We start from the raw sequence: 25,384 nt of genomic DNA on the forward strand, positions 1-25,384 counted from the left end.
GCGAGGAGGGAATGGCTGCGTGTCTCCATCCTGCGCCCCCTCCCCAAATCCAGCTCCTTCATTCTTGGTCAAAAAGGGGAATAAGGAGAAGCCCCCAGGGATGTGTCGGGGGGTTCTGCCCCCCAGTTCCCAGCCAGGCCCCCCGTCCTGTCCTGTGCCCCACGGCTGCGTGCTAACCCCAGGGTCCCCGCTCAATGGGAGGAAGGAAATCCTCATCCTCGGGAAAGGCTGGACACGGCCGTTTCCTCCCGCCGTGCCCCGACATCACCGGGGTGGAAATCCCGGCCGGACACCGGGCTCGGTGCTGCTGGGGTCACACGGGAAACGGGGACAGGCGGGGGGGCCGCTCTGCGCCCCCAAACCCGCAGCATCTGCCGGGGGGCTCGGGGGGTTCAGCGGCGGAGCCGCTCGGTGTCCCCGGGAATGGGGGGGTCCCGCTCGGTGCCGGTGCCGGTCCCGGTGCGGGGTGGGGGTGAGGGAAGGCGCAATCCCACGGAGGGTGAGGCCGAGTCTGGCTCCCCTCCAGCCTTCGCTGTTCGCGCTGCTCCTTCCTCCTCCTCGCCCTTTGCCCGCTGACGGCAGCGCTGAGAAACGGCGGCGGCTCCGCTCCGGTGGCCTCCGGTACCGCCCTGTCCCCGCCGTGTCCCCGCCGTGTCCCCGCCGTCCCTCGGGGCTCTGCACCGACACCCCCGTTCAGCTCCCCGGGCCAAGGATGATGCAGCTCCCGGTCCCGGTCCTGGTCCCGGTTCCCCGGAGCCGCTCCGGTGCTTGATCTCCGCTTTCAGAGGCAAAAATGCCCTCGGGGTGGTCGGGGCTGAATCGGGAGCGGTGTCGGAGGCGGGACCGGGACCAGAACCAGGATCGGGATGGACTGGGACGGGAACCGGGATGGGAATCCGGATTAGGATGGGGATGGAAATCGGGACCGGGACCTGGATGAGGACCGGGATCAGGACCGGGATCGGGATCGGGACCGGGATCGGGACCGGGATCGGGACACGCGCCCCTGGCGCCCCCTGGCGGCCGCGCGGCCCTGCCGGAACAAAGGCCGGATCCGAGACCCCCCCGAGCCCCCCGGGACCCCTTTGGGACCCCCAGAACCCCTTTAGAGACCCCGGGAACCCCTCTGGGACCCCTCGGGACCCTCCCGCGGGCAGGCGGAGCCCGAAGCCCCCCAGCGGGGACGGCCCCCGGGCCGGGGCTCTCGGGGATGCGCTGCATCCCTTCCGCCTCACCCCCCTCCTCTTCCTCCTCCTCCTCCTCCTCCTCCTTCCCCGATCCTGACGGGCAGGAGGAGCCCGGGGAGAGCACCCGAGCCGCGGTAAAGGAGCAAAGGGGGCGCTGGGGCTCCCCCAAACCCCCTCAGCTCCCCCCGTGTCCCCTCAGCCACAGGGGACCCCCCAAACCAAGATCCCCCAGGTCGCATGGGCCCTACAGACCCCACAGACCCCATGGCCTCACAGGCCCCACAGACCACAGAGATCCCACAGGTCCCAGAGATCCCCCAGATCCCACAAACTCTACAAGTCCCACAAATCCCAGATCCCACAAACCCCACAGGTCCCACAGACCCTACAGACCCCACAGACCCCATGGCCCCACAGACCACAGAGATCCCACAGACCCCACAGACCCCCACAGACCCCATGGCCCCACAGGCCCCACAGGCCCCACAGACCACAGAGATCCCACAGGTTCCAGAGATCCCCCAGCAGCTGGGGCTCAGCAATTTGAAAATAAACATTTTAGAGAAATGACATCGCCTTTCCTTACACAGGGCATGGGGAGGGGGCTCAGGAGCTCCTGGGGACCCCCAAAAGGACGGGATGAGGGTTCACCCCCTCCTAAAGGAACCCATTTGGGAGCTTTAGCACACCTGTAACTCTCACCTTCCTCCTCCTCCTCCTCTCCACCATTAAAAAATCCCCTCCTCACACCCAAACAGCAGCAAACCTTCTGTCGCAAGCGAATCCAAACAACAAACACACAAACAACTTGTTGGGAGTAAAAAAATATGTTTTTTTTTTTCTTCCTTTTAATTACATCAGTTATCAAAGAAAACGACAACAACAACAAAAAAAAAGCAGTGGTAACAAAAATACAAAGCTCTGAGGGTTTCTCGTTTTTTGTTTGTTCTGTAATAGGCTGAGAGAGAGCATCAGTGCAATTGTTTTAATTTAACTTCTGCTCTGAGTCCCTGCTGGCAGCATAGGAGTAGGCTTTGCCCAGCACCAGGCGGTCCCGCAGCAGCTTGAAGAAGGCGTAGTAATTGCTGAAGAGGATCAGAGCCAGCGAGATCGTCTGGTGCCACTTCTCGGAGGAAATGAGCGAGTAGAGCTGGTAGAAGATGACAGCCCCTTCCAGCAGGATCAGGATGTTGAGGATTCGCAGTGGTTTGCTGAAAAAGAACTGTGGGAGGGAGAGCGGGGTGAGGCACCGGGCGGGAGGGCAGGATTGCTCTGGCTCTGGTGGTGGTTGAGAGCCCACCCTGGGCACTGCCAGCCCCAGCTGCACCAGCCCGAGGTGGGGTGTAGCAGGTAGGGCCTGGCGTGATGTTACGGGAAGACAGGGCCCCTGCCCCCTTAGATAAGAAAATTAACATAGGAATGCAGCCCCCTGAACCGAATTCCGGTAATTTTCCACTTGCCCAGGTAACTTTTCCATCCCTACTAACCATAGATGGTAAGGACAGACCCTCACCTGACGTAGAAGCCCCCTAGACTATAAAACCCCATGAGAAGAGAGAATAAAGGCCTTTGATCCTCCACCATATTGGTGTCCGTGTGTTTCTTAGGCCCGAGCGGCCCTGGGGAAGTAAATGAGCTTTGCTTGGTCGTATCCTCTGCAAGCTGTTCCAGCTCCAGAGCTCAGTCCCCAAGGGGAGTGGGTGCCAGAAGCCAGCTCGCTCTCAGACCAAGGCCGCGGGTCAGCCCCTAGCAAGCAGGGAATATTCAGCTCTTAGTGATTGGGCAGCTCTTGTGATTTCAGCTTTGCTTGCTAGGTAGCTTTTCCCTTGGCCTAAGGCTCCAGCAGACGGTAGAGAGAGGAGAAGCAGAAGACGCTGGCTGTTCCACGAGTGTGGCTTTATTGGAGGGTCCCTGAAGGGTCTCAGCTCTTCTTCTTCCCAGTTAGTAGGGGTACAGTGTGCTACTGTTATACCCTTGGCCTGGATCCAATCCTGACCAATGGCAAAGGTGTTAGAGTGACCATAAGTGACCAATGGTAGGGTTTAACACAATATTGCCTTACATGGCTATAGGGATAAGGTACAAGGCGGATGTCCCTGGAGACAGGAAACTTCTTTGCTGCTGTGTCAGCATTCTATTCTCCAAGGGGCCCTGGCTAAACCTGAAGAGTTTACTACAGGGAAGGGGGTCGCCATGCTGTTTCCTGAAACCAGGCCCCTGCCTTGTATCAGAAGGCAACAGTGGGGGGCTCGGGGGGTCCCTGTGCCAGCAGGGACAGGGGGGCTTACGTGGAATCGGAAGTGCGACACGTCCGAGGGCACGGCCACGTTGTAGTGACCCACGGCCTTGTAGACGTTCTTGCTGTGCTTCACCAGCACCCCCTGAGGCCACATGCACTCCTCAGTCCACCTGCAGGGAGCAAGAGCTGCCTTAATTCCACCTCCAGTGACCAAGAGATGCTTTAATCCCATCTGCAGGGCACAAGAGATTGTTTAATCCCACTTGCAGGGGACAGGAGATGCCTTAATCCAACTGCAGGGGACAAGAGAGTCTCTAATTCCACATGTAGGGACCAAGAGGTGCCTTAATGCCACCTGAGAGGGACAAGAGATTCCTTAATCCATCTGCAGGGGACAAGAGATTCTTTAATTCCACCTGCAGGGGACAAGAAATTCCTTAATTCCACCTGCAGGGAACAAGAGATTCCTTAATCCCACCTGCAGGGGACCAAAAAATTCCTTAATTCCAGCTGCAGGGACCAAGAAATTCCTTAATTTACCTGCAGGAACAAGAAATTCCTTAATCCCACCTGCAGGGAACAAGAAATTCCTTAATTCACCTGCAAGGACCAAGAAATTCTTTAATTCCACCTGCAAGGACCAAGAAATTCCTTAATTCACCTGCAGGGACCAAGAAATTCCTTAATTCCACCTGCAAGGAACCAACAGATTCCTTAATTCCACCTGCAGGGGACAAGAAATTCTTTAATCCCACCTGCAAGGGACCAAGAAATTCTTTAATTCACCTGCAAGGAACAAGAAATTCCTTAATCCACCTGCAGGGGATGGGAGATTTTTTAATCCCATCTTCATGGGGCTCTGCTGCCCCTCCAGCAGCAGTGAGGAGCATGGGAATGCTGCTCCCATTTGGCATTGTCACCATGGCAGTGACACCCTGCAGGTGGCTGTGGCCAGGAGCAGCAGGCACCGTGCCAAAACCCAGCTCTGCCTGGCAGGGGGACAGTGCCCAGAGCATTTGAGCCAACACCTCTGCTCTCACTTTTCCTTGCTTTATTTCAGGCTGAGCTCCCCATCCACCCACCAACCCAGCAAAGGGAGGAGAACTCCAGCAGAGAATTCCTTACTGGTGCTGCAGCACGTTGGAGCAGAGGGCAGGATCCACCTTCTGCCAGCAGCCCAGGTGTGCTGCAGCCTTGTGGAGCAGGTCACAGTAGCGGGCAGGCAGCAGGTACTGCATGAGGATCACCGAGGTGCTGATGGAAACCAGCAGGAAGAGCTCGCAGGACCAGCGCTTGTCGTAGTACTGTGTGTTCTGAGGGGACATGGGGACACTGTGGACAGCCCCAGCTGCCCAAGGTGTCACCACACAAAGCACTCAGGTAGATAAAATGAGCGCTGTGTGGAGCTGTTGAGCATGGAAAGGAAGAGCCCACGTGGGATGGGGGATGGAGAATTCCTGCAAAATAATTGTGCCATCTCCACCAAAACCTGGGAGGCAGCTCCTGATGCTCAGCTGATGGAGCACCAGCCCCTGAGGGCACAGGGACAGCCTCACTCCATCAGCACCAGACACTCAGAATTCAACCACCACGAGCAAGGACTGTGGCCCCTCACTGTGCCACAATCACCACAAGGAAGGACTGTGACCCCTCACTGTGCCACAATCACCACGAGCAAGGACTGTCCTCCCTCATTGTGCCCCAGTGTCGCCACAAGCAAGGACTGTGACCCCTCATTGTGCCACAATCACCACAAGCAAGGATTGTGACCCCTCACTGTGCCACAACCACCACAAGCAAGGACTGTGACTCTCATTGTCCCCCAGTGTCACCACAAGGAAGGACTGTGACCCCTCATTGTGCCCCAGTGTCACCACAAGGAAGGACTGTGACTCTCATTGTGCCACAATGACCACAAGGAAGGATTGTCCTCCCTCATTGTGCCACAATCACCACAAGCAAGGACTGTGGCCCCTCATTGTGCCACAATCACCACAAGGAAGGATTGTCCTCCCTCATTGTGCCACAATGACCACAACCAAGGACTGTGGCCTCTCATTGTCCCCCAGGGTCACCACAACCAAGGACTGTGACCCCTCATTGTGCCACAATCACCACAAGCAAGGACTGTGACTCTCATTGTCCCCCAGGGTCACCACAACCAAGGATTGTGACCCCTCATTGTGCCAAAATCACCACAAGGAAGGACTGTGACTCTCACTGTGCCACAATCACCACAAGGAAGGACTGTGACTCTCATTGTGCCCCAGTGTCACCACAAGGAAGGATTGTCCTCCCTCACTGTGCCACAACCACCACAAGGAAGGACTGTGACTCTCATTGTGCCACAATGATCACAACCAAGGACTGTGGCTCCTCACTGTCCCCCAGTGTCACCACAAGGAAGGATTGTGACCCCTCACTGTGCCACAACCACCACAAGGAAGGACTGTGACTCTCATTGTGCCACAACAACCACAAGGAAGGATTGTGACCCCTCATTGTGCCACAATAACCACAAGCAAGGACTGTGACCCCTCATTGTGCCAAAATCACCACAAGGAAGGACTGTGACCCCTCATTGTGCCCCTGTGTCACCACAAGCAAGGACTGTGACCCCTCATTGTGCCACAATCACCACAAGGAAGGACTGTGACCCCTCACTGTGCCACAACCAAGGACTGTGGCCCCTCCTTGTGCCCCAGGGTCACCTCCCAGCCAGGCCTCACCTTGACAAACCACACAGGCACGAAGGCCACGTAGTAGGCACTGAGCATGGAGCTCACCAGCACCTCCTTCATGCGCCAGTTGAAGTCCATCTTCAGGAACTCCACCTCGTTGCGGATCAGGTCCGGGGACAGGCAGCAGGCGTGGCTGGGCATGGCCTCCATGCCGTACATCTGCCTCGTGTGCTGCTTCCAGGTCTCCTTGAGCACTGTCAGGTAGTCCCTGCCCCGGGCTGTCACCTCCCCCGTGTCCCTGGGGCCGATGTTGGTGACCTGGGTGAAGAGCCCGGCCTTGCGAAAGTCACAGTTCAGCTGGAGGAAGGGGATGTACATCCCAAACCTGGAAAGCACAGAGCTCTGGGATCACCATCCCCAATTCCCCTGTGGGGTTCTGGAAGAGCACAGAGCTCAGGAGCTGCATCCCATCCCACTGGGATCACCATCCCAAATCCCTGTGGGGTTCTGCATGGCACAGAGCTCAGGAGCTGCATCTCATCCCATCCCCATCCATCCCATCCCATCCCATCCCATCCCATCCCATCCCATCCCATCCCATCCCATCCCATCCCATCCCATCCCATCCCATCCCATCCCATCCCATCCCCTCCCCTCCCCTCCCATCCCATCCCATCCCATCCCATCCCATCCCATCCCATCCCATCCCATCCCATCCCATCCCATCCATCCATCCCATCCCATCCCATCCCATCCCATCCCATCCCATCCCATCCCATCCCATCCCATCCCATCCCATCCCATCCATCCCATCCCATCCCATCCATCCCATCCCACTGGGATCCCATCCCATCCCATCCCATCCCATCCCATCCCATCCCACTGGGATCACCATCCCAAATCCCTGTGGGGTTCTGCATAGCACAGAGCTCAGGAGCTGCATCTCATCCCATCCCATCCCATCCCATCCCATCCCATCCCATCCCATCCCATCCCATCCCATCCCATCCTGTCCCATTCTGTCCCTGTGCCATCCCCATTTCATCTTGTCCCATAACACCCTGCCCCATCCCATCTCCTCCTATCCCATTCCATCGTGTTTCACCCCATCCAATTCTCTTCCATTCCCATTTCATCTTGTCCCATATCGTCCCACCCCATCCCATCTCCATTTCATCTTGTCCCATCTCATCCTGTCCTGTCCCCATCCCATCCCATCCCATCCCATCCATCCCATCCCATCCCATCCCATCCCATCCCATCCCCTCCCATCCCATCCCATCCCATCCCATCCCATCCCATCCCATCCCATCCCATCCCATCCATCCATCCCATCCCATCCCATCCCATCCCATCCCATCCCATCCCATCCCATCCCATCCATCCCATCCCATCCCATCCCATCCCATCCCATCCCATCCCATCCCATCCCATCCCATCCCATCCCATCCCACTGGGATCCCATCCCCAATTCCCCTGTGGGCTTCTGAGCTGGATGAGTTCAAAGCTTGGAGCAACCTGGGATAATGGAAGGTGTCCCTGCTACTGCTGAATGATCCCAAACCAGTCTGGGATTTCATAATTCCAAAGGGAAACTCCCAAAAAGAGCTTGGAGCTCAAACACAGGCAGCAAATCTTTGGGATGTTTCCCCTTGCAGCAAATCCCTGTGGATATTTCCCCTTTACAGCAAATCCCTGTGGATATTTCCCCTTCCAGCAAATCCCTGTGGATATTTCCCCTTTGCAGCAAATCCCTGTGGATATTTCCCCTTCCAGCAAATCCCTGTGGATATTTCCCCTTCCAGCAAATCCCTGTGGATGTTTCCCCCTGCAGCAAATCCCTGTGGATATTCCCAATTGCAGCAAATCCCTGTGGATATTTCCCCTTCCAGCAAATCCCTGTGGATATTTCCCCTTCCAGCAAATCTTTGGATGTTTCTACCAGGGAGGAGGGATCCATTTCCACTCCCAACATTTCCTTCTGATAGGTAACAAAACCCAGGAGCTGTTTGAATCCCTCCCACCTGGCACAGGAGCCCAGGAACAAAGGGAAAACAAAGCCCTGAGTTTTGTCAGCGCCACGGGAAAATCACACAACCCTTTTAATGAATAATAATTAATAATTAATGCTGACATCAAGCTGAAAGGGGGCTGAGTGTCACAGATGTGTCCTGCCACCACGGAATGTGACCCAGCAGGAGGGAGAGGTGCAGGATAAATTGTGTTTATAAGAATTTATAAACTCTCCATGGGCAGGGACAGCTTCCAAAAGGCCAGGCTGCTCCAAGAACCCCACACACCTACAGGGAGCCTCCCCCTGGATTTTTTGGGGGGATCCCCAATTCCAGAGGGAGGGATACTCACGGGTAGCACAGGAACAGGAGGTTGAGGAAGGAGTAGGTCCTGAAGAGGTGGATGATGGAGCGACACAAACTCCAGCCCGTGCCCGTGAGCACGGCGAAGCGAGTGAGCACCAGCAGGATGGAGCGTGGCAGGGACACCTTGCCACTCTGGGAGGCCTGTGGGACACAGGGGACATCGGGCACAGCTGGGCACAGCTGGGCACAGCTGGGCACTGCCTCTTCTTAAAGGAGAAAATACTGTGAAAAATCATCTGAGAAGGAAATGGCAGTGCCCAGCTGGCACCAGGACAGGGAGGGCTTCTGTGGAATTTGGGATCTCCAAAACCTCTCTGGAATCTGGGAGTGAGGAAAGATTACAGGTAAAATCTGGAGGGTTTCTGTGGAATTTGGGCTCTCCAAAACCTCTCTGGAATTTGGGAGTGAGGAAAGATCTGTGGAATTTGGGCTCTCCAAAACCCCTCTGGAATCTGGGAGTGAAGAAAGATTCCAGGTAAGGTCTGGAGGGTTTCTGTGGAATTTGGGCTCTCCAAAACCTCTCTGGAATCTGGGAGTGAGGAAAGATCTGTGGAATTTGGGATCTCCAAAACCCCTCTGGAATCTGGGAGTGAGGAAAGATCTGTGGAATTTGGGCTCTCCAAAACCCCTCTGGAATCTGGGAGTGAGGAAAGATCTGTGGAATTTGGGATCTCCAAAACCTCTCTGGAATGTGGGAGTGAGGAGAGATTCCAGGTAAGGTCTGGAGGGTTTCTGTGGAATCTGGAATCTGGGAGTGAAGAAAGATTCCAGGTAATGTCTGGAGGGTTTCTGTGGAATCTGGGCTCTCCAAAACCTCTCTGGAATCTGGGAGTGAGGAAAGATTCCAGGTAAGGTCTGGAGGGTTTCTGTGGAATCTGGGCTCTCCAAAACCTCTGGAATCTGGGCTGCATTGCTCAGGGAGTGAGGAAAGATTCCAGGTAAAGTCTGGAGGGTTTTTGTGGAATTTGGGCTCTCCAAAGCCTCTCTGGAATTTGGGAGTGAAGAAAGATTCCAGGGAAGGTCTGGAGGGTTTCTGTGGAATCTGGGCACTCCAAAATCTTGGGAATCTGGGAGTGAGGAAAGATCTGTGGAATTTGGGATCTCCAAAACCTCTCGGGAATCTGGGAGTGAAGAAATATTCCAGGTAAGGTCTAGAGGTTTCTGTGGAATCTGGGCACTCCAAAACCTCTGGAATCTGGGAGTGAGGAAAGATCTGTGGAATTTGGGCTCTCCAAAACCTCTGGAATCTGGGAGTGAAGAAAGATTCCAGGTAAGGTCTGGAGGATTTTTGTGGAATTTGGGCTCTCCAAAACCTCTGGAATTTGGGCTGCATTACTCAGGGAGTGAGGAGAGATTCCAGGTAAGGTATGGAGGGTTTTTGTGGAATTTGGGCACTCCAAAACCTCTCTGGAATCTGGGAGTGAGGAAAGATCTGTGGAATTTGGGATCTCCAAAACCCCTCTGGAATCTGGGAGTGAGGAGAGATTCCAGGTAAGGTCTGGAGGTTTCTGTGGAATCTGGAATCTGGGAGTGAAGAAAGATTCCAGGTAAGGTCTGGAGGGTTTCTGTGGAATTTGGGCTCTCCAAAACCCCTCTGGAATTCGGGCTGCATTACTCAGGGAGTGAGGAGAGATTCCAGGTAAGGTCTGGAGAGTTTCTGTGGAATCTGGGCTCTCCAAAACCTCTGGAATCTGGGAGTGAGGAAAGATTCCAGGTAAGGTCTGGAGGGTTTCTGTGGAATTTGGGCTCTCCAAAACCTCTGGAATTTGGGAGTGAAGAAAGATTCCAGGTAAGGTCTGGAGGGTTTCTGTGGAATCTGGGATCTCCAAAACCTCTGGAATCTGGGAGTGAGGAAAGATCTGTGGAATTTGGGATCTCCAAAACCTCTGGAATCTGGGAGTGAGGAAAGATCTGTGGAATTTGGGATCTCCAAAACCTCTCTGGAATCTGGGAGTGAAGAAAGATTCCAGGTAAGGTCTGGAGGGTTTCTGTGGAATTTGGGCTCTCCAAAAACTCTGGAATCTGGGTTGCATTACTCAGGGAGTGAGGAGAGATTCCAGGTAAGGTCTGGAGGGTTTCTGTGGAATTTGAGCTCTCCAAAACCTCTGGAATCTGGGAGTGAAGAAAGATTCCAGGTAAGGTCTGGAGGGTTTCTGTGGAATTTGGGCTCTCCAAAACCCCTCTGGAATCTGGGAGTGAGGAGAGATTCCAGGGAAGGTCTGGAGGGTTTTTGTGGAATTTGGGCTCTCCAAAACCTCTGGAATTTGGGCTGCATTACTCAGGGAGTGAGGAGAGATTCCAGGGAAGGTCTGGAGGGTTTCTGTGGAATCTGGGCTCTCCAAAACCCCTCTGGAATCTGGGAGTGAGGAAAGATTCCAGGTAAGGTCTGGAGGGTTTCTGTGGAATTTGGGCTCTCCAAAACCTCTCTGGAATTTGGGAGTGAAGAAAGATTCCAGGTAAGGTCTGGAGGTTTCTGTGGAATCTGGAATCTGGGAGTGAAGAAAGATTCCAGGTAAGGTCTGGAGGGTTTCTGTGGAATCTGGGCTCTCCAAAACCTCTGGAATTTGGGAGTGAAGAAAGATTCCAGGTAAGGTCTGGAGGTTTCTGTGGAATTTGGGCTCTCCAAAACCTCTCTGGAATTTGGGAGTGAGGAGAGATTCCAGGTAAGGTCTGGAGAGTTTCTGTGGAATCTGGGCTCTCCAAAACCTCTGGAATTTGGGAGTGAGGAAAGATTCCAGGGAAGGTCTGGAAGGTTTCTGTGGAATCTGGGCACTACAAAACCCCTCTGGAATCTGGGAGTGAGGAAAGATTCCAGGTAAGGTCTGGAGGTTTCTGTGGAATTTGGGCTCTCCAAAACCTCTGGAATCTGGGCTGGATTGCTCAAGGAATGAGGAGGGATTCCAGGTAAGGTCTGGAGGGTTTCTGTGGAATTTGGGCTCTCCAAAACCTCTCTGGAATTTGGGAGTGAAGAAAGATTCCAGGTAAGGTCTGGAGGGTTTCTGTGGAATTTGGGCTCTCCAAAACCTCTGGAATTTGGGCTGCATTACTCAGGGAGTGAGGAGAGATTCCAGGTAAGGTCTGGAGGATTTTTGTGGAATTTGGGCTCTCCAAAACCCCTCTGGAATGTGAGAGTGAGGAGAGATTCCAGGTAAGGTCTGGAAGTCACCAGCACCCAGCACACTCTCCTGGCACTGCTCCCATGGGATGATTCCACACTGAGCATCCCTGGGGAAAGCTGGAGTGATGGAGAGAGCAGGAAAAGAGGGAAAAGGAGGAGGGAATCAATCACTACAGTCTGGCTGAGACAGAAATTCAGAGTCAGAGCCAGCAGGTCTGGGGAGCTCAGTTGTGCTCTCTGCTCCTCCAATTCACCTGAGATGCTGACTTGGGAGCACCACAGAGGTTTTTAGGGGAGGATGGAGGGGTCTGGAATGGCAAAAGGGACCCAGAGCTTTCCAGATCTCCTGGAAGGACAGCTCTGACTTTACTGCCACAGTGAGGATCCCTGGCTCTTCCCTGGGGAAAGAACCCCTTTCTTTCCCAGGAGAGAGCAGGAAAGAGGCAAAAAGGAGGAGGGAATCAATCACTACAGTCTGGCTGAGACAGAAATTCAGAGTCAGACCCAGCAGGTCTGGGGAGCTCAGTTCTGCTCTCTGCTCCTCCCACTGGAAACCTCACCTGAGATTCTGGCTTGGGAGCACCACAGAGGTTTTTAGGGGAGGATTGAGGGGTTTGGAATGGCAAAAAGGACCCAGAGCTCTCCAGATCTCTGACTTTACCTCCTTGACGACAGCACCGATGAGGCGCCGTGCCAGGACGATGGTTGTCACCGTCAGCACGTTGAAGTCAATGAGGTGAAAGTTCTGTGGGGACAAAACCAAAATGATTCCATTTCCATCAGCACCAGGAACCCACATTCAACACAGAAACAGCCCCAAATTATTCTCTTTGGGGAATCTCTCTTCCAAGAGAATGCCAAGAAGACAACCAGAACCCAAAATGGGGGAAACAGGGAGTGGAAGCAGCAACCCTGAAGGGTCAGATGAAGTTTTTATCAAACATTATCTCTAAAACTTTCGGTTTTGTGAGCTAAAAGCCAGCCTGGGAGCTGCAGCTGCCCTTTGGTGCTTACCAGGGAGGTGTGGGAGGGAGGGTGGGAGGGAGGGTACCACCACACTGTCTTGTAGATGTTGATGTAGTGGACGAAGAGGGCGACGAGGTGGCAGAAGAAGAGCTGCAGCTCGAACAGGACGCTCCTCTCCACGGGCAGCTCGGGGATCTTGCAGTGCCGCAGGGGGACGACGGTCTGGGCTGCCAGAGGGGGGCTGGACAGGCCTGTGCCCGAGCCACTCCTGCCAGGGGAGCCAACAGTGAGCAGGGGAAGGTCCTCCAGCTCCCCCCACAGCTCTGAGATTGATGGGAAACTCGAGCTGTCGGTGGTTGGCACAAATCACAAATCTCAGGCAGATGTGAGCAGGGTTTTGCCCACACAAAACAATATTTGGAGCCAGGATATTTGATATTAAATCCCCTGTGTATTTCAGAGGGCTGAGCAGGGGGATGTCCTCCAGCTCCCCCCACAGCTCTGAGATTGATGGGGAAACTCAAGTTATCAGTGGCTGGCACAAATCACAAATTTCACTCAGATGTGAGCAGGGATTTGCCCACACAAAGGAATATTTGGACCCAGGATATTCGATATTAAATTGTTCAGACCCAGGGCTGAGCAGGGAAATGTCCTCCAGCTCTGAGATTGATGGGGAAACTCAAGTTATGGGTGGTTGGCACAAATCACAAATTTCAGGCAGATGTGAGCAGGGATTTGCCCACACAAAGCAACATTTGGACCCAGGATATTTGATATTAAATCCCCTGTGTTGTTCAGACCCAGGGGTGAGCAGGGAAATGTCCTCCAGCTCTGAGATTGATGAGGAAACTCAAGTTATCAGTGGTTGGCACAAATCACAGATTTCACTCAGATGTGAGCAGGGATTTGCCCACACAAAGCAACATTTGGACTCAGAACATTTGATATCAAATCCCCTGTGTTGTTCAAAGCTGAGCAGGGGAATGTCCTCCTGCACTGAGATTGATGGGGAATTGATTGAACTATTGGTGGCTGGCACAAATCACAAATCTCAGGCAAGTGTGAGCAGGGCTTTGCCCACACAAAATACTATTTGGACCCAGGACATTTGATATTAATTCCCCTGTGTTGTTCAGACCCAGGGGTGAGCAGAGGGATGTCCTCCAGCTCCCCCCACAGCTCTGAGATTTATTGGGAAACTCAAGTTATCAGTGGTTGGCACAAATCACAAATTTCACTCAGATGTGAGCAGGGATTTGCCCACACAAAGGAATATTTGGGACGTTTGATATTAATTCCCCTGTGTTGTTCAGACCCAGGGGTGAGCAGGGAAATGTCCTCCAGCTCTGAGATTGATGGGGAAACTCAAGTTATCAGTGGTTGGCACAAATCACAAATTTCACTCAGATGTGAGCAGGGATTTGCCCACACAAAGCAACATTTGGACCCAGGATATTTGATATTAAATCCCCTGTGTTGTTCAAAGCTGAGCAGGGGAATGTCCTCCTGCTCTGAGATTGATGGGGAATTGATTGAGCTATTGGTGGTTGGCACAAATCACAAATTTCACTCAGATGTGAGCAGGGATTTGCCCACACAAAGCAACATTTGGACCCAGGATATTTGATATTAAATCCCCAGTGCTGTTCAGAGCCAGGGTTGTGCTGTGCTACTCAGTGGCTCTCTTAATTAATTAATTGGAAGCTTTCAGAGCTCAAGTTGGTGTTTACATATCCAAGAGTGCTTGAACATGAAAGGCAGAGCAATTACACACAAGCCCTTGTTCATTCTTCACCTTCTGTTCACCTGAGGAGGAAAAACGAGTTTGGCCAGAGGAGCCTGTTCCTGTGTGAGCAGGCACAGGATCCCAGACTGATCCTCTGCATCAAAGGGAATTAATATCCCCCAGATTGAGCTGCAATCTCCAAATAAAAACAGGCAAAAGAATCTGGGTGTGGGCAGAGCACAAAGTGTCCCTGTAAACCCCCAGATTAAACTGGGGATCCAGGGAATGGGATGAGATTTAAGGTCAGGGAATGGGACAAGTTTTAAAATCAGGGAATGGGATGAGATTTAAGGTCAGGGAATGGGATGAGATTTGTGGCTGGGGAATGGGATAAATGTTAAGGTTAGAGAATGGAGCTTTAAGGTCAGGGAATGGGATGAGCTTTAAAATCAGGGAATGGGATGGGATTTAAGGTCAGGGAATGGGATGGGATTTAAGGTCAGGGAATGGGATGGGATTTAAGATCAGGGAATGGGATGGGATTTAAGGGCAGGGAATGGGATGGGATTTAAGGGCAGGGAATGGGATGAGATTTAAGGGAATGGGACAAGTTTTAAAACCAGGGAATGGGATGAGCTTTAAGACCATGGAATCAGATAAGATTTAAGACTCTGGAATGGGATGAGTTTTAAGATCAGGGAATGGGATGAGCTTTAAGATCAGGGAATGGGATGAGCTTTAAGATCAGGGAATGGGATGAGTTTTCAAACTGAGGAACAGGATGAGCTTTAAGATCAGAGAATGGGATGAGCTTTAAGACCAAGGAATGGGATGAGTTTTAAGGTTGGGAAATGGGATAAGCTTTTAAGATTAGAGAATGGGATGAACTTTAAGCTCAAGGAATGGGACAAGCTTTAACACTAGAGAATGGGACAAGTTTTAAAATCAAGGAACAGAATGGTCAGAGAATGGAATGAGGTTTAAGGTCAGAGAACGGGATGAGCTTTAAGGTCAGGGAATAGGATGAGCTTTAAGATCAGGGAATGGGAGAAGCTTTAGGGTTAGAGAATGGGACAAGCTTTAAGATCAGGGAATGGGATGAGCTCTGAGATCAGCGAGAAGGACAAGACTTAAACTCAAGGAATGAGATGAGCTTTAAGATCAGGGAATGGGACAAGTTTTAAGATCAAGGAACGGAATGGTCAGAGAATGGGATGAGCTTTAAAGCTAGGAAATGGGACGAACTTTAAGATCAGGGAATGGGATGAGCTTTAAGGTCAAGGAATAGGACGAGCTTTAAGCTCAAGGAATGGGACAAGCTTGAAGGTCAGAGAATGGGAAAAGCTTTAAGATCAGGGAATGGGATGAGCTCTGAGATCAGGGAGTAGGACATGATTTAAACTCAAGGAATGGGATGAGCTTCAAGGTCAGGGAGTGGGATGAGCTTCAAGGTTGGGAAATGGGAGGAGCTTTAAGATCAGGGAATGGGAGAAGCTTTAGGGTTAGAGAATGGGACAAGCTTTAAGATCAAGGAACGGAATGGTCAGAGAATGGGATCAGCTTTAAAGCTAGGAAATGGGACGAGCTTTAAGGTTAGGAAATGGGATGAGCTTTAAGCTCAAGGAATAGGATGAGCTTGAAGGTCAGAGAACGGGAAAAGCTTTAAGATCAGGGAATGGGATGAGCTCTGAGATCAGCGAGAAGGACAAGATTTAAACTCAAGGAATGGGACGAGCTTTAAGGCCAGGGAGTGGGACGAGCTTTAAGGTCAGAGAATGGGATGAGCTTTAAGCTCAAGGAATAGGATGAGCTTTAAGGTCAGGGAATGGGATGAGCTTTAAGGTCAGGGAACGGGATGAGTTTTAAGGTCAGGGAATGGGATGAGCTCTGAGATCAGCGAGAAAGACAAGATTTAAACTCAAGGAATGGGACGAGCTTTAAGGTCAGGGAATGGTATGAGCTTTAAGATTAGGGAATGGGATGAGCTTTAAGACCAAAGAATGGGACAAGTTTTAAGATCAAGGAACGGAATGGTCCGAGAATGGGATGAGCTTTAAACTCAAGGAACAGGATGAGCTTTAAGATTAGGGAATGGGACGAGCTTTAAGATCAGGGAATGGGATGAGCTCTGAGATCAGCGAGAAGGACAAGATTTAAACTCAAGGAACGGGACGAGCTTTAAGATCAAGGAATGGGATGAGCTTTAAGGTTGGGAAATGGGATGAGCTTTAAGATTAGGGAATGGGACGAGCTTTAAGACCAAAGAATGGGACAAGTTCTAAGGTCAAGGAATGGGATGGTCAGAGAATGGGATGAGCTTTAAGCTAGGAAATGGGACGAGCTTTAAGATCAGGGAAAGGGATGAACTTTAAGATCAGGGAATGCCAGAGAACGAGACAAGTTTTAAGATCAAGGAATGGGATGGTCAGAGAATGGGATGAGTTTTATGATCAGGGAATGGGATGAGCTTTAAGATGAAGAAATGGGATGAGCTTTAAGCTCAGGGAATGGGATGAGCTCTGAGATCAGGGAGTAGGACAAGATTTAAACTCAAGGAATGGGATGAGCTTTAAGGTCAGGGAGTGGGATGAGCTTCAAGGTTGGGAAATGGGATGAGCTTTAAGATCAGGGAATGGGATGAGCTTTAAGCTCAAGGAATAGGATGAGCTTTAAGGTCAGGGAATGGGATGAGCTTTAGGGTTAGAGAATGGGACAAGCTTTAAGATCAGGGAATGGGATGAGCTCTGAGATCAGGGAGAAGGACAAGATTTAAACTCAAGGAATGAGATGAGCTTTAAGGTCAGGGAATAGGATGAGCTTTAAGATCAGGGAACGGGATGAGCTTGAAGACCAAAGAATGGGACAAGTTTTAAGATCAAGGAATGGGATGGTCAGAGAATGGGATGAGCTTTAAGCTCAAGGAATAGGATGAGCTTTAAGGTCAGAGAATGGGATGAGTTTTAAGATCAGGGAATGGGATGAGCTTTAAGATGAAGAAATGGGACGAGCTTTAAGGTTAGGAAATGGGATGAGCTTTAAGCTCAAGGAATGGGACAAGCTTGAAGGTCAGAGAACGGGAAAAGCTTTAAGGTCAGAGAATGGGATGAGCTTTAAGATTAGAGAATGGGACAAGCTTTAAGATCAAGGAATGGGATGAGCTTTAAGATCAAGGAACGGAATGGTCAGAGAATGGGATGAGCTTTAAAGCTAGGAAATGGGACGAACTTTAAGATCAGGGAATGGGATGAGCTTTAAGAATAGGGAATGGGATGAGCTCTGAGATCAGCGAGAAGGACAAGACTTAAACTCAAGGAATGGGACGAGCTTTAAGGCCAGGGAGTGGGACGAGCTTTAAGGTTGGGAAATGGGATGCGCTTTAAGAGCAAGCCCCACGCCGAGGTGCAGCCCCCAGCCCCGCCCGTGCCGTACCTGGTGCGGGAGCGCACGCCGGTGACCGAGGAGCCCGAGGAGTGCCCGGCGGCCCCGGCAGCCCCGGGCTCGCACAGCGGGTTCCGGCAGTAGGAGCTCCTGTTGGGACCCCGGCGTCCCCCGGCCATGCCCGGGGCTCAGGGGGGTCCTGGCTGCTCACTGCGGGCTGGGCTCAGCCCCCACCACTGCAGGGACACACCAGAGACGGGTTCATTAGCAGCGATTCGTTAGCATTGCTCACAGAGCCTCGCCGGCACCACCCCGCCAATCCCAATTTCTCCAGATTTGAATTTTGGAGCTTGTCACTCCAATAATCCCAATTTCCCCAAATTTAATTTCTGCAGTTTATCACTCCATGATAATCTAAATTTAATTTGTGGAGCCTGTCGCTCCAGGATAATCCCAATTTCCCCAAATTTAATTTCTGGAGCTTGTCACTCCAGGATAATCCCAATTTCCCCAAATTTAATTTCTGGAGCTTGTCACTCCAGGATAATCTAAATTTAATTTGTGGAGCCTGTTGCTCCAGGATAATCCCAATTTCCCCAAATTTAATTTTTGGAGCTCGTCACTCCAGGATAATCCCAATTTCTCCAAATTTAATTTTTGGAGCTTGTCACTCCACGATAATCCCAATTTTTCTCCAAATTTAATTTTTGGAGCTCGTCACTCCAAAATAATCCAAATTTCTCCAAATTTAATTTTTGGAGCGTGTCGCTCCATGATAATCCAAATTTAATTTTTAGAGCCTGTCGCTCCAATAATCCCAATTTCCCCAAATTTAATTTCTGGAGTTTGTCACTCCAGGGTAATCTAAATTTAATTTGTGGAGCCTGTCGCTCCAGGATAATCCCAATTTCCCCAAATTTAATTTCTGGAGTTTGTCACTCCAGGATAATCTAAATTTAATTTTTAGAGCCTGTCGCTCCAATAATCCCAATTTCCCCAAATTTAATTTCTGGAGTTTGTCACTCCAGGATAATCTAAATTTAATTTGTGGAGCCTTTCGCTCCAATAATCCAAATTTCCCCAAATTTAATTTCTGGAGTTTGTCACTCCAGGGTAATCTAAATTTAATTTGTGGAGCCTGTTGCTCCAGGATAATCCCAATTTCCCCAAATTTAATTTTTGGAGCTCATTGCTTCAGGATAATCCAAATTTCTCCAAATTTGATTTTCCCTGTGGTCTCATCCCTAATAAATTTTATATATTAATTTACATTTCTTATGGAGCATTCCAGGCCTTGCTGTCACCAGGATAATCCCAATTTCTCCAAATTTAATTTTTGGAGCTCATTGCTTCAGGATAATCCAAATTTCTCCACCATATTTTTCCCGATCTCCCACATTTCTCCAGGTCAAGGATGCAGCCTCAAGGAGGGGTTGTGAATTCATCACTCTACAAGGAATTCCATCTGCATCCCTGTTCTCCATATTAATTAGCATGTTTTAATTAGCATTTCTTAAGGTGTGCTGTCACCAGGATAATCCCAATTTTTCTCCAAATTTAATTTTTGGAGCTCGTCACTCCAAAATAATCCAAATTTCTCCAAATTTAATTTTTGGAGCGTGTCGCTCCATGATAATCCAAATTTCCCCATCTATTTCTCAAGGAGGGGTTGAGAATTCATCACTGTACAAGGAATTCCCTCTGCATCCCTGTGGTGTCATCCCAGTTTTCCAGACTCAAGAAATGCTCAACAATTTGCCCCAAAAATTCAGAATTTTGGGATATTTTGGTATCATTTAGTGTTGGAACTGAAGGTCACAGCTTTTAAAATTATTATTTTATTTTTGGCTCTTTAGGATGGGAAGAAACAACACATTTTTAGGGTATTTGTTGATTTTTGTTTCGATGGCACTGAGGTCAATGGGGTGAGCCCAAATTCAGCTTTTTTGTTTGCCACACAAAAAATTCATCCCAAGCTTTCCCAAACTTCCTCTGGATCCTGTTAACCTCAGGAGAATCCACAGCAGATAAAAAAATCCCAATTTTCCAGTGAAATCTGAGCTGGGAGGGGAACTCAGGCACATTCCTGCTCCTGGGGGATCATTTCCAGCTTTGGAATTTGCAGCTGGAGCCACAAAATGTGTGCTGGAGGTTTAGAAATCCATCCCAAGGGGGGTTTTTAAAGCTGAGTTCTCCAAAATTCCCATCCTGGAGCTGGATCTGGAAGGAGCTGCTGATTTTAGGAGATGCTGGGATGGATTTTGGGGAGCTCTGGGAGGGCAAACAATGGGGGGAATGTGGGGTCCAGGAGGGAAATTGGAAATTTGGGGGTAAAATTTGGGGTCTGGGGGAGCAGCTGGGGCTGTGCAAGGGAAATTTGGGGGCACAAATGGGGGTACAGGGAACATTGGGAGCTCTGGGGGAGAAATTTGGGGGCACAAATGAGGCTGCAGAAGAGCATTTGGGAGCTCTAGGTGAGAAATTTGGGGGCCCTGGTGAAGCTCCAGAACACTGGGAGCCACAGGAGCTCTGGGGGAGCTCTGAGGGAGAAATTTGGGAGCACAAATGGGGGGTACAGGGAACATTGGGAGCTCTGGGGGAGAACTTTGGGGATCCCAGAAGCTCTGAGGGAGAAATCTGGGGGCCCTGAGGAGAGCATTGGGAGCTCTGAGGGAGAAATTTGGGGGCTCCGAGGGGAGCATTGGGAGCTCTAGGGGAGAAATTTGGGGGCACAAATGGGGGTACAGGGAACATTGGGAGCTCTAGGTGAGAAATTTGGGGGCCCTGGTGAAGGTCCAGAACACTGGGAGCCACAGGAGCTCTGAGGGAGAAATGTGGGGGCTCTGAGGAGACCACTGGGAGCTCTGAGGGAGAAATTTGGGGGCACAAATGGGGGGTACAGGGAACATTGGGAGCTCTGGGGGAGAAATTTGGGAGCACTGGTGGGGCTGCAGGAGAACTTTGGGGATCCCAGAAGCTCTGAGGGAGAAATGTGGGGGCCCTGAGGAGAACATTGGGAGCTCTAGGTGAGAAATTTGGGGGCTCTGAGGGGAGCTTTGGGAGCTCTAGGGGAGAAATTTGGGGGCACAAATGGGGGTACAGGGAACATTGGGAGCTCTGGGGGAGAAATTTGGGGGCCCTGGTGAAGCTTCAAAACACTGGGAGCCGCAGGAGCTCTGAGGGAGAAATTTGGGGGCTCTGAGGGGAGCAATGGGGGAGAAATTTGGGGGCACAGGTGGGGCTGCAAAACACTGGGAGCCACAGGAGCTCTGGGGGAGCTCTGAGGGAGAAATTTGGGGGCACAAATGGGGGTACAGGGAACATTGGGAGCTCTAGGTGAGAAATTTGGGGGCCCTGGTGAAGCTCCAGAACACTGGGAGCCACAGGAGCTCTGAGGGAGAAATTTGGGGGCTCTGAGGGAGAAATTTGGGGGCACAAATGTGGCGGCAGGAGAACACTGAGAGCCCAGAAGCTCTGAGGGAGAAATGTGGGGGCTCTGAGGGGAGCACTGGGAGCTCTGGGGGAGAAATTTGGGGGCTCTGAGGGGAGCACTGGGAGCTCTGGGGGAGAAATTTGGGGGCCCTGGTGAAGCTCCAGAACACTGGGAACCACAGGAGCTCTGAGGGAGAAATGTGGGGGCTCTGAGGCAGAAATTTGGGGGCACACGTGGGGCTGCAAAACACTGGGAGCCACAGGAGCTCTGGGGGAGCTCTGAGGGAGAAATTTGGGGGCACAAATGAGGCTGCAGGAGAACAATGAGAGCCCAGAAGCTCTGAGGGAGAAATGTGGGGGCTCTGAGGAGACCACTGGGAGCTCTGAGGGAGAAATTTGGGGGCACAGGTGGGGCTGCAGGAGAACAATGGGGGCCACAGAAGCCCCCAGTGAAGCTCCCAATTTCTGAGGGAGAAATTTGGGGGCTCTGAGGAGAGCATTGGGAGCTCTGGGGGAGTTGTGAGGGAGAAATTTGGGGGCACAAGTGGGGCTGCAGGAGAACTCTGGGGACCCCAGGAGCTGTGAGGGAGAAATCTGGGGGCACACGTGGGGCTGCACAAAAGCTCAGAGGGGCCCTGGCGCTCTGAGGGCGCACCGGGACCCACAGCGGCTCTGAAAACCCCACCGAGCTACTCCGGAGCCGCCCGGGAGCGCCATGGAAAGCTCCATGAGCGCTCCCCGAGCCCGCGGGGCTCTGAGGGGCTCCGGGCGAGGCCGCAGCGCGGGAGCCGCCCCCATCCCCGCGGCGGGGCGGGGCGAACCGCGGGGCTCTCCCGCGCTCCGCGCTCCGCCCGGGCCGCTCCCCGCCGGCTGCCGGGCGGGTTCCCCCCCTCAGCCCGTTCCGCCCGTTCCCCTCCCGGCCGCGCTGCCCCCGGCCCGGCCTCCCTCACCCATCGCCGGCCGCCGCTCCGCCTGCGCCGGGCACAATATGGCGGGCGGGGCGCGACGGCGGCCGGCGTGGGACAAGCTGATGCGGGGCGCGAACGCGCGGAAAGCCACGCCCCCTTTGTGTGGCCACGCCCAGCGGGCAGCGCGGTGTCACCTCCCGGTGTCGCCTCCCGGTGTCACCGATGGGAACGGCGGCAATCGCAGCCGCCAGATGTCCCGGCAGCCCGTTATGGCAAGGGATGAGTAATCCTGGCTCCACCTCCGCTCCTGGAGGGGTTTCAGCATCTCTGCAATTTTGGGGTTTTTACCCCAATTATTTGTTTGGTTTTGTGGGGTTGGTGGTTCAGCATTGATGGTTACACAAAGATGAGAGGCAGCCCTGCCTAGGGTAGGGAAAATCGGCCCTGGAATGAATGGATTTGCACAAAGACAAAAGTTGCTGGATTTTTGGTATTTATTTTTTTGGCTGGTTTGGAGTGCCCAGCCCTGGAGGTGTCCAAGGAGTGACTTGGACAGAGCTTGGAGGGCTTTTCCAACTTATATTGATTCTGTACAAAAGCATAAAAAATCAGGAGTGGCCACACACCTGATGTTTAAGAGAATCCTCTAAAGGTACCAGGATATCCCTAAAAACCCAGTCAGGCCAAAAAATGCATCTGGAACGTGATGGATGAACGTTTTTTTGGTCCAAAATCAGTGGTAAAATTCTAAATTCAGCAGTAAAATGAACACCTCCATCGGGAAACAGTTTATATTGCAGTTTTCCAACAGGCAGCTGGAGATCCAGGGGAGTTCCCAGGATCCAAGGGAGGCTCTGGTGTTCTCCAACACTCCCAAAAAAAACCTGGCAGATTCCCATTTTCCACTCACAGCAAACAGAGCTTGAACCGATCCTCTGGAATCAGCTCCCTCTTGGCAAAAGGAGCAAAAGGAGCGTGGAAAAACATTCCCATGGAAACATATGGAGGGCTCAGCTGAGCTGTGCTCACACCAGGGAGATTCCTGAGGGGAAAAATGAGGGAAAAACATCTCCATGCCAGCTGGGAGCCCCATGGACACTGCCCAGCCCGCAGGAATTCCTCCCCCTCACCGCCCACGGCTCATCCGAGGGGCTGGAGGCTGATCCATGGAGGAGAAATATCCTTATCCATGGAGGAGGAATTCCCTGATCCATGAGGGTGAAATTCCCTGATCTGTAAGGGAGAAATTCCCAGATCCACAGAGAAATTCCCTCATCCATGAGGGAGAAATTCCCAGATTCATGGAGAAGAAATTCCCTGATCCATGAGGGAGGAATTCCCAGATTCATGGAGAAGAAATTCCCTGATCCATGAGGGAGGAATTCCCTGATCCATGGAGGAGGAATTCCCTGATTCATGAGGGTGAATTTCCCTGATCTGTAAGGGAGAAATTCCCAGATCCACAGAGAAATTCCCTCATCCATGAGGAAGAAATTCCCAGATTCATGGAGAAGAAATTCCTTGGTCCATGAGGGAGGAATTCCCTGATCCATGAGGGAGGAATTCCCAGATCCATGGAGGAGAAACTCCCTGGTCCATGATGGAGGAATTCCCTGATCCATGAAGGAGAAATTCCCTGATTCATGAGGGTGAATTTCCCTGATCTATAAGGGAGAAATTCCCTGATCCATGAAGGAGGAATTCCCTGATCCATGGAGGAGAAATTCCCTGATCCATGGAGGAGAAATTCCCAGATTCATGGAGAAGAAATTCCCTGATCCATGAGGGAGGAATTCCCAGATCCATGAGGGAGGAATTCCCAGATCCATGAAGGAGAAATTCCCTCATCCATGAGGGAGGAATTCCCAGATTCATGGAGAAGAAATTCCCTGATCCATGAGGAAGGAATTCCCAGATTCATGGAGAAGAAATTTCCTGATCCATGAGGGAGGAATTCCCTGATCCATGGAGGAGGAATTCCCTGATTCATGAGGGTGAATTTCCCTGATCTGTAAGGGAGAAATTCCCAGATCCACAGAGAAATTCCCTCATCCATGAGGGAGAAATTCCCTGATCCATGAAGGAGAAATTCCCTGATCCATGGAGGAGAAATTCCCTGATCCATGAGGGAGGAATTCCCTGATCCATGAGGGAGGAATTCCCTGATTCATGAGGGTGAATTTCCCTGATCTCTAAGGGAGAAATTCCCAAATCCACAGAGAAATTCCCTCATCCACGAGGGAGAAATTCCCAGATTCATGGAGAAGAAATTCCCTGATCCATCAGGGAGGAATTCCCTGATCCATGGAGGAGAAATTCCCTGATCCATGAAGGAGAAATTCCCAGATCCATGAAGGAGAAATTCCTTGGTCCATGAGGGAGAAATTCCCAGATCCATGAGGGAGGAATTCCCAGATCCATGAGGGAGGAATTCCCAGATCCATGAGGGAGGAATTCCCAGATCCATGAAGGAGAAATTCCCTGATCCATGAGGGAGGAATTCCCTGATCCATGGAGGAGGAATTCCCTGATTCATGAAGGAGGAATTCCCTGATTCATGAGGGTGAATTTCCCTGATCTGTAAGGGAGAAATTCCCAGATTCATGGAGAAGAAATTCCCTGATCCATCAGGGAGGAATTCCCTGATCCATGAGGGAGGAATTCCCTGATCCATGAGGGAGAAATTCCCTGATCCATGAAGGAGAAATTCCCTCATCCATGAGGGAGGAATTCCCTCATCCATGAAGGAGAAATTCCCTGATCCATGAGGGAGAAATTCCCTGATCCATGGAGGAGGAATTCCCTGATTCATGAGGGTGAATTTCCCTGATCTGTAAGGGAGAAATTCCCAGATCCACAGAGAAATTCCCTCATCCATGAGGGAGAAATTCCCAGATCCATGAAGGAGGAATTCCCTGATCCATGAGGGAGGAATTCCCTGATCCATGGAGGAGGAATTCCCTGATTCATGAGGGTGAATTTCCCTGATCTGTAAGGGAGAAATTCCCAGATCCACAGAGAAATTCCCTCATCCATGAGGGAGAAATTCCCAGATTCATGGAGAAGAAATTCCCTGATCCATGAGGGAGGAATTCCCTGATCCATGAAGGAGAAATTCCCTGATCCATGAGAGAGAAATTCCTTGATCCATGGAGGAGGAATTCCCTGATTCATGAGGGTGAATTTCCCTGATATGTAAGGGAGAAATTCCCAGATCCACAGAGAAATTCCCTCATCCATGAGGAAGAATTTCCCTGATCCATGGAGGAGGAATTCCCAGATTCATGGAGAAGAAATTCCCTGATCCATGAGGGAGGAATTCCCTGATCCATGAGGGAGGAATTCCCTGATCCATGAAGGAGAAATTC

General features: G+C 51.5%; 1 protein-coding gene across 1 annotated transcript; it reads right to left on the reverse strand.

Annotated features, from left to right (window-relative positions):
* Positions 1–2,005: 2,005 nt before the first annotated feature.
* Positions 2,006–22,870, reverse strand: TMEM39B (transmembrane protein 39B). Its single transcript, XM_064731463.1, has 9 exons — positions 22,059–22,870; positions 17,728–17,912; positions 12,618–12,837; positions 12,265–12,348; positions 8,472–8,626; positions 6,156–6,492; positions 4,552–4,739; positions 3,476–3,596; positions 2,006–2,409 (listed from the first exon to the last, which is right to left on the reverse strand). Exons 2-9 carry the CDS (start codon positions 17,853–17,855, stop codon positions 2,173–2,175), a joined length of 1,470 nt encoding a protein of 489 aa, XP_064587533.1. The 5' UTR covers positions 17,856–17,912; positions 22,059–22,870; the 3' UTR covers positions 2,006–2,172.
* Positions 22,871–25,384: the final 2,514 nt, after the last annotated feature.

Source organism: Zonotrichia leucophrys, chromosome 23 (assembly GCF_028769735.1).
Source record: "Zonotrichia leucophrys gambelii isolate GWCS_2022_RI chromosome 23, RI_Zleu_2.0, whole genome shotgun sequence".
In the NCBI taxonomy this organism is placed as follows: domain Eukaryota; kingdom Metazoa; phylum Chordata; class Aves; order Passeriformes; family Passerellidae; genus Zonotrichia; species Zonotrichia leucophrys.